Source organism: Salmo trutta, chromosome 29, assembly GCF_901001165.1.
Source record: "Salmo trutta chromosome 29, fSalTru1.1, whole genome shotgun sequence".
In the NCBI taxonomy this organism is placed as follows: domain Eukaryota; kingdom Metazoa; phylum Chordata; class Actinopteri; order Salmoniformes; family Salmonidae; genus Salmo; species Salmo trutta.
This window is the reverse complement of record NC_042985.1, coordinates 25,710,079-25,724,035: the sequence shown is the minus strand read 5'-3', so window position 1 is coordinate 25,724,035 and position 13,957 is coordinate 25,710,079. Positions and strand designations below refer to the sequence as shown.

At 44.3% G+C, this 13,957-nt stretch overlaps 1 protein-coding gene and 1 non-coding gene across 9 annotated transcripts in view; both read right to left on the bottom strand.

The window, feature by feature from the left end:
• Positions 1 to 505: 505 nt before the first annotated feature.
• The window catches only part of LOC115167234 (transcription factor 12), a 93,385-nt gene continuing 79,933 nt past the window's right edge, over positions 506 to 13,957 (bottom strand). For 4 of the 8 annotated variants that reach the window (XM_029721434.1, XM_029721435.1, XM_029721436.1 and 1 more), the window contains 9 exons: positions 13,182 to 13,326; positions 9,878 to 9,954; positions 8,435 to 8,506; positions 7,708 to 7,893; positions 4,577 to 4,706; positions 4,284 to 4,449; positions 3,884 to 4,119; positions 3,610 to 3,766; positions 506 to 3,467 (listed from right to left, as the gene is read on the bottom strand). In XM_029721434.1, the coding sequence (XP_029577294.1) occupies positions 3,621 to 3,766; positions 3,884 to 4,119; positions 4,284 to 4,449; positions 4,577 to 4,706; positions 7,708 to 7,893; positions 8,435 to 8,506; positions 9,878 to 9,954; positions 13,182 to 13,326 (1,158 nt within the window). In that variant the 3' untranslated portion in view covers positions 506 to 3,467; positions 3,610 to 3,620. The remainder of the gene's footprint in view (positions 3,468 to 3,609; positions 3,767 to 3,883; positions 4,120 to 4,283; positions 4,450 to 4,576; positions 4,707 to 7,707; positions 7,894 to 8,434; positions 8,507 to 9,877; positions 9,955 to 13,181; positions 13,327 to 13,957) is intronic. The other 4 variants (XM_029721438.1, XM_029721441.1, XM_029721437.1 and 1 more) reach the window with 3 other exon arrangements.
• Positions 12,940 to 13,024, bottom strand: LOC115167762 (small nucleolar RNA SNORD35). The gene has a single exon (XR_003870560.1). It is a non-coding gene; the product is annotated as a small nucleolar RNA SNORD35 (small nucleolar RNA).

Sequence of the window (13,957 nt, the reverse complement as noted above, 5' to 3'; positions counted from 1 at the left end):
CTGGCCTGTCAGGATACCGTGAGGAATTGTCTCACACTCACACATACAAAAGGATAATGCTCTGCAGATGTGGTGGGTCACTGAGACAACTTCTGGGATTTAAATCTGTCTTATAATTGGACAAGGAGGGCTGACTGATGTCACAGCACAAATATGTGCAGATGAGTTGTTAGGAGTGGACAGCCAACACTATGCTTCTGCAAATGTCCATGCAAATATCTTCATGTTTGCATGTGTACCACTGACCTGCATGCCTGTTGACATTTTGTTTAAATGCAATGGGCACCTTTTAAGTTCTTATTTGTGAATGACAAGTGTGGCATTTTATTGTATTTCATACTTGTAAACAACGCACACAGCAGCTGAATTTGACAAAACGTGTCGTCTATTCTTTTGTGATGCCTTAATAATCAATACGAAAGTAATACCCACTCAAAGTTATTCTGTAAGTGAGCATAAAATGAAATTCAAAAAGAAAACAGCCTTTAGAAAAATGAGACTAATGTTTGCTGCTATCACACTTTATTAAAAATAGAAACATATATTCCATACAGACTACAATGGTCCACTGATATTGTTTTAAAAATTAGTAACATACTATAAAACACACTCTTGCACAGAGTTCCTCATTTGGCCAAGATCCACTGTAGAAAAGTCTTCTGCGGGGGAGAACCAGGGAAGGGTTGTGGCGTCAGTAGCTCACTGGAGTGAACACATCATGGTACTGTACTTGTATTGAGCTCAACCAAATGCACCACCAGCATGTCATTTCATAAAACAATCACAAAATTCAAAATTGAATGGAAATTACTGAAAAATTAAAGGTGGAGAAACAGAAAATAAAGATGACGTCCAAAGAAGGAAATATATCCACATACAATTGTGTTAAAAAAGATGGCACATTTATTGCTACATAAATGTTATTTACATGCTGTGTTTTCTGTTACAGAGACGGATAGTTCAATTTCTTGCTGCTAGTTTTTGATGTGAATCAACAATACCTAGAATTTTTGGACACAAGTACATATCTTTTATCCACCAACAATGGAGACTGAAGATCAAGATGGAGAGCACACCTTCATAAAATTTGAGCTTGTACAATACCTCAATGTACTAGACTGCCAGCTACAATCCTACTATGGTTTAGGATGCTATTTGTACGTTTCGGATAATAATGGTCAGGTTATGGTAAATAACCGTACATTTTACTATCTAATATAGTAAAATAAAGTAAGAAACTTTTTACTCAAAACTTTCGATTTAAAAAATCTAGAAAGAGTAATATTTAGAATTCGAGAAATGTTCTTACAATATTATTGTATAAAAGACTAATAACTACAGTGAAAAATAAGCCAAATGTTTTTTTTATCTTATTTTTTCATATATTATACGAGGAAAATCAGCTGGGAATACAGAAAAGTCTAACATAGGAGCAAAGAGACAGACAGCAGAACATTCGAAAATTACGGGGGAAATGAGAGAGCAGGCAGTGACATACATTTTAACCTCAAATCAGAGTCTGCCAGCAACATGAATACAAGCTCATGAATACTGAAATGAACAAGGCCACATACAGTCAGAGAAAACACGACAATACGTTTCCAAATTTATCACAAAAAAAATGATTGTAAAACCCCCCCAAAAATGTATAAACTCCTTGGAGTGGTTTTCAATGACATCCTTCTATTACTTTATTTTCACAGAATAGGCTACTTGTCTCTGGATGTGGCAGCCTTGTTTTAAAGGTGGATAATAATGGAAGACAGTATACAAGGAAACAAATGGAATAAAAACCAGGAGTTAAGACCAAAATACTTTTTTTAAAGAAAGTAAAGCATGCACACAGATACAAAATGTAAGTGGTGACCATTGTTCTTCATCCTGAAACATAAAAAAGATCTGCTCAAAACTGCGTTTGTTCATCATTGTACTATACCTATCTGAAGGACCAACTGTTTCTGATGTTTAACAGCATGTGAACTCTTAAAGCTCCCCCTTCCCTTTCCTTCACCAGTAACTTCACTGCTTGGATCAAAACAAAGCCATTCTAAATAACTTAGAACTCCTCTCTGCTATTTCACGCTTGACATCATATGCTTTACTATGAAGCCTAGAGAAATGATTTGTATACAATTACAAATAAACATAACTTTTGATAACTTTGAATAATGTTTTTTTTAAACTTTTTTTCTTTAGTTATTTTTAACAGAAAAAAATGAGGTGAAAATGTAATTCAGGCCAGGTGATATTGTGGTCGTCGTTTGGATTCTACTTTTTCACTAAGCAATCTTTGATAAAACAGCGCTAGGCGATTACAAAGAGCATGACCACGGCTGTTTAACTAACCAGAGACCATACTGTAACATAGAAAACAAACTGCAATATCAGAAATATGTCATTGTTTACATTTAACACTATATGGCAAAGGAATGAAAAGGCAGTGAAGACCCTTTTCCTTTAGTTAAGACACTAAGAAATATGCAGGGAATGCTAAGGTTTGTAAATGGTTTGCTTTCTGTATTTGAACTGTTCACTACTGAGAATAAACACCTTATAAGTCTGTAGTTGACCTATCAGGAAAACTACAGTTTGCCATTCTTCTGTCACCTGTGACAGACTTTATAGTGTTCAGGCTAGTGTATGTATGGAACACTGTTTAGCTGGGCTCATACCCACCACTCATGTTTAGTCCTCTCCCTCTAATTATGTCAGTAACATGAAGACTGAGCTATACCAAACGGACACATGAGCAGGGCGTTTTGGTTTAAACATGCTGTTCATTGCGGCATGAATAAAATATAAATAATATATGTTATTTTTTTAAATGGGATGCTTAAGTCTTTTAGTACTCAATACCGCCAATGGATTTTTAGTTGGGCCCTAAAGATCCCTTTAAATTGCCGAATATATTAATTTGTATCTTTCTCAGGAGCCTGAGAATCTTAGCTAAGGCTAGTCCGAGACTGGCTAGGGAGAAGGGCTGGGCCATACTAGTGACACTGGCAAACTGTAGATCAACTGAAAAGCCACAGGCTTCTTAAAGCATATTCATAGCTTTCCCTTTAGACAGACTTTACAGCTCAGTAACATAATAAATAGAAAAAATAATACAAAACAAATAAACATAATTGCTGTTACAATGCATTCGTCAATTCAGTTTAGGCACAAGGCAAACTTCCACATGGGAGGGTGGAGGAGATCGCGACAGTCTCTGATTGTTCAGATGCGACACGCTGCTTGCAGACAGTGATATGTGCTGAAGTTTTCTCGTGGGCAGAAATGTGTTGGATGTCATCACAGGGACCTGGACACTGGGCTTTTCTTCAAGCTAAGGATTGCGTTAGTCTGGGGTTTAGCTTCAAGTGGTCTGTCGCCTCCAATTTGTGTCACAAACTGTGAGTCCTGTCTGCCATTGGGAAGCAAGGGCACCATCTCTATCTTACAGAACTGATCTGGATCATTTTGATCTGAAGGGGCAAAAACAGGAATAACTCAGTCACAAAATCTGATGTTTCACAAAGTAAGTAATATAGTATCTCATCACAGCTATTACTGACAGAGTGAGAGTGTGTGGATGGTGCTCCATGGAGATGTACCACTGTACTGTACCTGTGTGCTCCTCAGAGTCGGCCCATGGAGTTGGATGTATCGGTGAGGCCGGGGTGGACCCCATGGTGGGCCTGCTGGTCCCCAGAGATCCCATGGCCAGACACCTTCTCCTCTTCCCTCCTCTTAAGGCAGGCTGCTTTGGGGTTCAGATTCCGCTCTGCGTGTATAGAAACAGATTAACTTGTGTCATTACTCTTCATAAGCGGTGTTATAACTCTTCATAAGAGGTGTTATAACTCTTGTGTGTTACATGTGAGAGTGTAGGAATGCTGACCTCTGACTTGTTGCTCCAGGCTCAGTATGACCGCCACGGCCTGGTGCAGGATGAGCAGCTTGGTCTGGGGCTTCTCGCTCTTCAGGTGCAGCTGAACCATGCGGCCCAGCTCCTTGAAAGCCTCGTTGATGTCTCGCACTCTCAGGCGTTCGCGGGCGTTGTTGGCCATTCTCCTCTCGCGCTCCCGCTCAGCCTTCTGCTCTGGGTTCAGGTTGTCATCATCCTCATTGATGCTGCTGCAGAGGGAGAGAGGCCCAGAGGCGCAACAGTAAGAATGAGGCTGATTGCTTCTGGCTATTCACATGATTGGACTCCAGGGAGATTTAGGGACATTCTAAGGGCACTGAATGTTTTAGACAGGTCAGAAAGATTCATGTTTGTGGTTATTAGGTTTATTTACCTTGTCCGTGTGCCTCCTCTGGGAGTCTTGATGTCTCTCTTGTCGCTTTCGTCTCCGGAGCCGAGGTCGTCGGAGGAGTGGCCATCATGCATGTCGTCTCTGTCCTGGTTCTCTACCTTCAGCTCCAGGGCTGCAGCCACCTGACCAGCCAGACCTGCAGCCAGACCTGCAACATGCAGACAAAGGTAGAGAATCAGTTCAAATGGAATCTCCGATCATTTACAGTCAACAGACATTTCACATGTAGTTATTTAGGTGTGTAGTGCAGAGATGGGATGGTCATGGGTGAATACCTCTGAAGGTTTCCACTTGGTGGTTGAGTTCAGCGGTGGACATGCTGGACATGTTGGACATGGAGCCCACGCTGGGCGGCCCTCCGTGACTGTTGATCAAACTGCCAGCCTCATCCCGGTGAGAACCACCCTGTCAGAACACAGAGAGAGAGAGAGAGAGAGAGAGAGAGAGAGAGAGAGAGAGAGGAGAGGAGAGAGAGAGTGAGAGAGAGAGAGAGAGAGGAGGAGAGAGAGAGAGAGAGAGAGAGAGAGATGAGAGAGAGAGGAGAGGAGAGAGAGAGAGGAGAGAGAGACAGAGACAGAGACAGAGACAGAGACAGAGACAGAGACAGTACACGTTCAGCTGTAGGGAAGGGTCTGAATGAGCCTGGTACACTCAGGAAAGGAACGATTTATATTCAACCAGAGAGAATGCTTTTATGACTCAGATATCTCACACTTGAAAAGCAGAGAGAGATAGAAAGAGAACTTTGTTGTTCAACTTCACTTTAGACTGACCTTCACAAATGGAATGCTGTTGCTGTCTGTTCAAAAATGAAATAACAACCTTACAGAGCCTGGCTCAGAGCTTTGAATGAGATTTTGTAGTCTACAAGCCGATGATGAGAACCTTGGTGGAAAACTGTCCATTGAAAACCCTTGTAAAAATGCATGTTTGGCTTGGATTTCACAACAGGTTTTTCTAAACACTTGTCATGACAAATTGAACACAATGCCTGACCTTTCTGGTGAGCTAAACAATCATATTTCCTCATATTAAAAGCAGGATCTACAGGTGGAGCTGCAGTAAAGGAGTCCGTTTCTGAGAACTAACGATGGTTCCCAAGTCCCTCAGTTCTGACACTGGGGGGTGCTTTGGTGCTGTAATTCACCATAACAAAATGCATAATTCATATTCAGGATAAGGGAAACACAAACACACATTTGTATTGCTGTATAATCTCTTCATAATAACGAATGCAGTATGTGATGGTAAACCTATCCCCGTCTCTCTTTTCTTTCTGTTTTCATTTCTATTGCTTTTCTCTCTTGGGTTAGCCACGGTCATTATGTTCTGAGGGTTCTTCCTCTTCTAGATACATCTATCACTGATCTATTTGGAAGCAATATAAGGCAAAACCCACTCCAAAAACAGACCATTTTTTTTATTTTCCCCTCCATATTGGTTGTGAAACAGGGTCCTCCCACCATGCTGCATCACCATCGCTGTGCTCGCTGGGGTTTACCACATGTTCCCCACTAAGCTATCTGGTTCTCTTCTGGGAACTAGGGGAGGAGGAGAGGAAACCAGTACGGGGTGGGGTGTATCTTCCATTTTTCTTATGGAATGTGATCCCAAGTCACTGTTGGCCTCTGTTAACCCACTGCCCCCAAACCCTTCCCCTCCTCCTCACTACGCTAATCTCTGCATCGCTCTCAACAGGTGTCCAAACAAGTCTTTGTCTGGAGGAGGAGGAGGGGCGCGGGGGTGCTGGCGAGGGAAGAACGCTGCCATTTTCCTGGCTGGGCCTGATTACCATACAGCTGAGGACCTCTATTTGGGTGGAGACTGTGGCCTCAGGCGTGCGCTTCCTACCATTCAGATTTGTTGAGTTGAGTGCCATGCTGAGGTGGCTGAGCTCTGTCTGAGCGAGCAGCAGTCTGAGGGGACCCTCTCTCTCTCTACCACAGAGGAAGCTCTGTGTTCATGCAGACACAGCCAGTCCTCTTTTAGTCTCACAGCTCACCAACATCATCACTATAGTCCCTCAACACTAATGAGCACACCAAACTGAACTGCACCATGGGAGAACCACTAAAAAAACATTTTTAGTCACAGACCAGTAAATACTATCCTGAGAGTTCCAAGGACCACAACACCAATATCAAAATGGCCATGACTGAAAACACATGGTGCGTTGGGACATTTTCTTCCTTCTACAGAGAGTACCAAACCAGAAATACTAGTCCCTGTATTTAAATTATTCTGGGCAAAAGGGACACAGGCTCCAAGCTTGCATGCTGCGAAGGCTGTCAAAGGTTGTAAACTTGTCTGTAAAATGGCCCTGGTTTTAGTTTTGGCAGTACAGATACAGGAGCACCAACTCCAATAAATGAACAGTCAGGGGAGAAGTAGTACGGCAGAAATACAGAACACATCCAAACCTTGTCCACTTGAAAATTGGATATGATTGTTACCATAGGCCAGGGATCAAATGCCTCCCAATTTTCTTGTGGGTTTGTTGGCCCGATTACCATGTGAGTAATGCAAGGACTAGTCTCACAGATGTTACTCCTCAGCAAGAATGTTTACTAATCAGCCAGTGGTAGGGGGACAGGTTCCTGTGAGGAGCTGGGACTGAGGCTGAGGTCTGGACAGTAAATGATGAGGTAAGGAAACGCTGAGCATGTTTCAGTCCTCAGCATCCTCCCCTCCATCACATCCCCTCAATGCCTCCATCCATTTTCTTAGAGAAGGGAGTTTAATCCAAGAGGATCTTAATCCAACCCTCCACCCACGTACGCCAGGACTGATTCAGAAAATTCAGGAAAAATATGGCCTAAATTATTTCCCATCACCTAGGGATTAGTGTAGAACTGTCTCCCTCTGTTGAAACTTCCACTACAGATATGCTCAAATCCCTCTCCTCTCCGATATGAAATAGTTCAGATGGAGGATGGGCAAACACATTATGCTCTGCACCGAGACCTGCATCCCCTCGTTCCCCAGGAGCCGCCTCATAGGAGTGCAACTGACAAACACTTTCCAGACCAAAGCAGAACTTCACTCCATTTTGCCTGGTTTTCTCATTCAACCCTGTATATGAGGTCTTTCTTAAGGAGAGTAAGCCTTCAGGCCAACCATTACACATATGGAAAGTATGTGAGTTTAAATTAAACTGCTCTCTGTGGAAAAAGGCAGCGTTTTTGCACATGGCTGTGGACTCATTCTGAACAGGTGGCCAAGGCTTGTTTATTAGCCTATTTGGAGAAACGCAACGCAAAAGCACATATGCCTCTCCTCAGTCGAAAAAAACAGACTTTCTTTTAAGTATTCAAAGTAAATTCTTAAGTTGCAAAACACATGAAACATAATATCCTTAACATCTAAAACACTCAAGATATTTTTCTTCTGCAAAGTTAATTCATACCATAGCTGCTGTCCGACTAGCAACCAATCCGGCGGCAGGGAAGTTTGCTCCGAGGGTTGCAATTGGCCCGTTCTGTCCCAGCAGGCTGTGTATGTCACTGGGCAGACTGGTGGTGGAGCCCACGGCATGGTTCCGCAGGACGAGGATGGCATCATCCAGTCTATCCAGTCGATCCTCCATCCGAGACTGGGAGGACCGAGAGAGAAGAGGGGAGGTGGGGGGCGAAGAACAGGAGAGAGGACAGAGCAGTTAACTATAAGCACATTAGGACCAAAAAAATGGAGGACATTGTGATTTTATGGCGTGATCTTGGAGTGAAAAAACACCACAGGGATAATAAAAGCATAAAAGAAAGACTCAAAAACAGATGAAGATAAGCCATTTCAACCTGAGGAGGGACACAAGGGATGCATGTGTTCATAACAGACAAGTATCCTCATTTGTATCTATAGAAACTGATAAACGGGCTGGCACACCACTCATTTGGAGCACCATGACTATTCATTTGGTATTAAAGCATCTTATGCTCCTAAGCTGATTACTGCAAGCTGAAATGTCAAAATAGAAATAATAAACAACAATACAAAGCATGGCAACAAAACATTTGAAACTGCAATTAAATGGAACGGAACGAAGGCCAAGCTGGTGAAAGAAAGAAAAACAACTAAGGATGTGAAAAGGTGTCAAACACTGATGGGTAAAGTCTCCATCTAAAGGACAGGAGTACCTCGCATACATCCTTTAAGAATGACATGGCATCCTGGAGATGCTCATGAAGCTGCTGATGGACTCGAGTTTTCTGCCAAAATCAGATAGAACAGGAAAGCATGTGAGCACAAATAAACATTAGTGGAAGAGCCAGAGATAGTGTAGACTGAGATAGAAGGACGGAGATAGTGTCGACTGAGATAGAAGGATGGAGATAGTGTCGACTGAGATAGAAGGACGGAGATAGTGTAGACTGAGATAGAAGGACAGGAGATAGTGTCGACTGAGATAGAAGGACAGGAGATAGTGTAGACTGAGATAGAAGGACAGGAGATAGTGTCGACTGAGATAGAAGGACGGAGATAGTGTCGACTGAGACAGAAGGACGGAGATAGTGTCGACTGAGATAGGACAGAGATAGTGTCGACTGAGATAGAAGGACGGAGATAGTGTCGACTGAGATAGAAGGACAGGAGATAGTGTAGACTGAGATAGAAGGACAGGAGATAGTGTCGACTGAGACAGAAGGACGGAGATAGTGTCGACTGAGATAGGACAGAGATAGTGTCGACTGAGATAGAAGGACAGAGATAGTGTCGACTGAGATAGAAGGACGGAGATAGTGTCGACTGAGATAGAAGGACGGAGATAGTGTCGACTGAGATAGAAGGACAGAGATAGTGTCGACTGAGATAGAAGGACAGAGATAGTGTCGACTGAGATAGAAGGACGGAGATAGTGTCGACTGAGATAGAAAGACGAAGATAGTATCGACTGAGATAGAAGGACGGAGATAGTGTAGACTGAGATAGAAGGACAGGAGATAGTGTAGACTGAGATAGAAGGACAGAGAAAGAGGAGAGTCAGACAGAGACAGACATATCGTAACTAATCACTGTGTCAGGCAGCCTCAAAACTGTGGTCCTGTGTAGATAATAACTCCTGACCCCTCGTCCTCTCCTCCCACCATGAGGTCACATCCCTCCCACATATTCGCCGTTCACACTGGTCATAGATTTGGTCGCTTCACAAAAATCCCATTGTAGGTGGCATTCAAATATAGTGGGTAAATATTTATCCCCACAGCCGATGGTGTGAATGTGTGATGTGGGCGTCAGGCCGCGTGGGGTGAAAACTGATCCCAAGCCGTGTTTCTGGTCCACAGACGGACAGGCAGCTAGCGCAGGAATCCTGGAGCAGTGGTGGTTCAGTCAACGCAACAGCTGCCAGGCTCCCCAGCCCCCCCAAGCCCACAGAGTAGGGGACAGATGGCAGGAGACACGCCCCAAGGGACGGGTATTGTTCAGCAGCACCCCCCCCCCAACGCCGACATTTGTCAGCCAAGAATCTTCATGTAATGCTACCCTGCCCTACGCGAGAGAACCCATCTACTGTGTGCGTGTCCATTAAAAAGTGCTCAGGGTGTGGGGGAAGGGAAGAGAAGGGGGGCAGGGAGACTTACCAGTGAGTGCAGGGAGTTCTCATAGTTGGGGGAGGAGGGGCTCTGTCCGGCTGCACCACGCGACCATTGGTTGGTACCTGAGAGAGACAGAGGGAGAACCACAGTTATCCACCTGACATGGCTGATTCAGACATCCCAACATGGCCAATGATAAGAGACATGCATCCTGCATCCTGCTCCACTCTACAGGGGCTGACTGACACACAGCACATCCACATCCTGTCTGGTCTCTTGTTGTTATGCTGTGAGAGGTATTTTCAGCATTGGGGTTCAGCTGCATCATTTCCTGGTGACTGGGCTGCATCCTGCAACATGAGCCAGGGCCGTGGGTGGACGGCCTCAACATACACCAGCACACTGGGACATGGCCTACATGTACATCCGCTCATTAATGAGCTAATAGCCCAGGGAACAAAGTGAACAGTGATAAGAGGCCCGGCTGGGACAGAGGCTGTCTTCCACTGACACTGACAGAGTGATTCTTCCACGACAAAAGGAGTCCCTTACTCCATCCAATGAGCCAGAAAGTTCCAGAAGGCTCTAGCAAGGCTGCACTCGTGGGTGCTCCTCTTGTCCGCTGATCTAAGCCCGATGTGATTGGCTGACAAGCTTCCAGGGGTCACGACACAAATATCCTCTGACCAATCACATGCCAAGCTGAGGTATAGTGTAACAGTCCAACAGCTCCGTGGCTTGCCAAAACACGCAGGCCAAGAGAGACTCAGAGACATGACCTGAATTAAGTTTCCATTCTGAGATTCTAGAGACAACCAAGAGACGGCAATAGTCCAAACAAATGGTGGAAACATCTAATTAAGGAATTCCATTCTGTCCCAGACTGGGTAATCTCTAGAGCACATTTGAATTGTACATAAAGCAGAGGGGATCACAACGTGTGGGAATGGTTATAATCAGTACATGAAATGTGCAATTGCACTTACAAAACAAATAAACTCAATTTGATTAGTGTGAAAATAAAATAATCTTCTTATCAAATTGAGGTATCCAATGCAACAAAATATATTTTTATTTGTCTCTTTATCTTAGCCAATGTCTGAAATATTCCAACTAACAAACAGTGCACCAGGAAGTAATGCATTACACCAAGCCTGTTGTGTGCACATGAGAACAGTTCAAGTCTCCTTAATCGATTGTGACAATGAGGAAACCTCCCAGGTTATTTATACTGGGCTGTGTTAGTGAGCCAGCCCCAGCTATGGGCCCTCACTATACCGCCTGGTCTCCATTACTGTGGCAGGAGGCCAACACCCAGCCCACGTACTGTAGCATACTCTACAGATGGATACATTGTTTAGCTTACCTCTCATTCTCTCATTTAGGCTGTTTGTCAAAACCAACAGCAGGCCCCATTTTCTCCCTGTTCTCCTCTAAAATGGTATTTCAGTATTTGAGAGAGAAAGATCGGGAACTGGGAGATCGCTAGCTAATGTCAGTTTGTTTCTGAAAAACATTAGGATTACATATCCACTTGACCTGGGGGAACTGTTTCCATCAATTCATCGTCAGCAGTGTAAACTAAGCATTAGTCCTCTTCTGAGAGAAAGTCTCTTCACACAAAGGTCCTGGAAAAGCCAGGCTTTAATTAAAAGGCTATTAAAAGTAACTTTGGAACAGGAAATGAGGGAGCCTCTCTGCTCAGCCTCAGCATTTCCCTGGCATGAACCAAACAGGAAGTACTCATAACTAAGCCTCCCTGGGCCTCTGGTCCCCACGTGGAGAAGAGGAGGAGGAGGAGAGGGCTAATTGAACACACCAGCCAGAGTTGAATTGAGCAGCACCAGGGTGTATATCTGTTCCTGCCTGGTTGGGTTATGAAAGTAGCTAATCCTAATGAACAGATGGAACAATTTGTGGTTAATCTGAACATCTTGCCAAATCATGCCCCAACTGACCTCTAAGTAATGCCCCCTATTCTAATTAACAAACTTCAAACAAATAAATGGATATTAAATCGCAAAACATGAAATACATTTTCAATCATCCCAGTTGCCCTTTTAAGCTACATTACATTTCATTTTTATGGAGGCGTTCTATTAAACTAATGGCAACATATTTGGAAATGGACTTTGGGGAAGGGTTTTGGACAAAGGCAGATGTTTATTCATATGGAAAGTCATGGATGTGGAGTATTTGTTTTGCATTTGTAAATTGAACAGAAACTGTAGATTCACTGAGGATTATGATTGTAAAGAGAAACTCTGTTTCACATTGTAACAAAAGCTGGTGCCCTTGGTATCATGTTGTCTCATTATTTATATAACAAAACAATCCACACCCAAATAACTGGTGCTCTCAATCTCCAGGTGACAGGAACTTCACTGATATAATCTAAATGGGTGTTGGCATTCTACCTCTGTCCTCCCAAGTAGGGCATGCTGCCCTGAGGCCTGGCTGGCTGAGGTGTAAAGAGGGTGCGTGAGGGGTCGGCATCCCTCTGTGTGAAGCCGATATAATCCTCCTCATCAGCTGAGTTACTGTCGCTCCTCGGGCAGAAAAATGAGGCCCTTTGCAGGCCGGTCGGTCCATGGGGAGAACAGCTGTCCACAGACCAGGGCAACAGCTGAGGACGAGGGGGGCATACGTGGAGACAGCTGTCGCCACTATATCACCACACACGGCACAACTGCTCTCTCTCTCTCTCTCTCTCTCTCTCTCTCTCTCTCTCTCTCTCTCTCTCTCTCTCTCTCTCTCTCTCTCTCTCTCTCTCTCTCTCTCTCTTCTCTCTCTCTCTCTCTCTCTCTCTCTCTCTCTCTCTCTCTCTCTCTCTCTCTCTCTCTCTCTCTCTCTCTCTCTCTCTCTCTCTCTCTCTCTCTCTCTCTCTCTCTCTCTCTCTCTCTCTCTCTCTCTCTCACATTGCTCTGCTACTTATGGACCCAGTTTCAGGGAAACGGATTATCTGAATTATCTGGTCGGTTATCTGGTAGAATGAATGCAGTGACTGAGAGGAGAGGATGTCAAACTCTAAGATAGTCTCTTGGCCCCCTTCAGCAACTGAAGAGAGCTGACTCCTTATCACTATGTAGCTAGGCGTTGTCTGGGGGTAAACTGCATCATCTGTTGCCATGATGCAATGTCGTCAAAGTCACAGAGACTCTGAAAACCATCGTGAGATAAACATCACTTGCAGTGTTCACCTACAGTACTAAGACAGAGCCGTATGAAGGAAGCAGTGCGAATGCTCTGAGGAGGAAACAATAGCCACCATCTCTCCATGGCATTGGGACTAGTTTAGGCTGGTATATTGCTAAAGTGCAGTAGATCAGAGTGCAGACTGATGTTCTACCTGCCCTTCCAGAGGGGGCGCTGGTGGTCACCACTGTACCTGCTGACGCGGCAGCACCTGCTGTGCCAGTCAGGGGTGACGGAGATCCTACAGGGGTGGAGGGGTTGGATGGAAAACTACTGCTGGTGTGGTCAGGTGAGTAAATCTGTGGACAGAGGGGAGAGAGAGAGGGGAAGAGGGAGAGGATGACGACAGAAGGAGGGAGAAAGAGAGAGATCCGTCAGTAAGGCAGAACATGCAGCTCTTTAAAATCACAACCTATCGTTTCCCCATACTTTTTATAGCCTGTGTCCCCATCCTTCCGCCGGCGCACAGCCGAAATTGGCTCATCAATTCTAGGGATTTTCCAACCGGGGAGCCCATAAAAATGTTCAGAGCATACATATGGGCCTTTAACGGTGAGCAGTGGCTTCAGTGAAAGGGGAAAAAAAGGGTACCGCAAACCATATTCACTGCGACACCTGAAGGCTCTGACCAGTCTAGTGCCCCCCCAACTCTGATTAGTGTTGTTTTATTTAGATCTACCCCACTAGCCACAACATAGATAATATCATACAAATACTGTATCTACAGTCATATGGCTGATACACTATTAGAGGAGAAAGTCAATGTCTTTACTTTGGGGGAAACAGGAACAAAGCGGTTGAAATCCTTTAAAGCTAAAGTGTACTAAAATCTGCCCTAAATCCCATTAATATCTTTCTAACATGGTGCTATATAACTCCAGTATAAACCCAGGGTGGAGTGCTAGATAAGGGAGGTGACGAGAGAGGGAA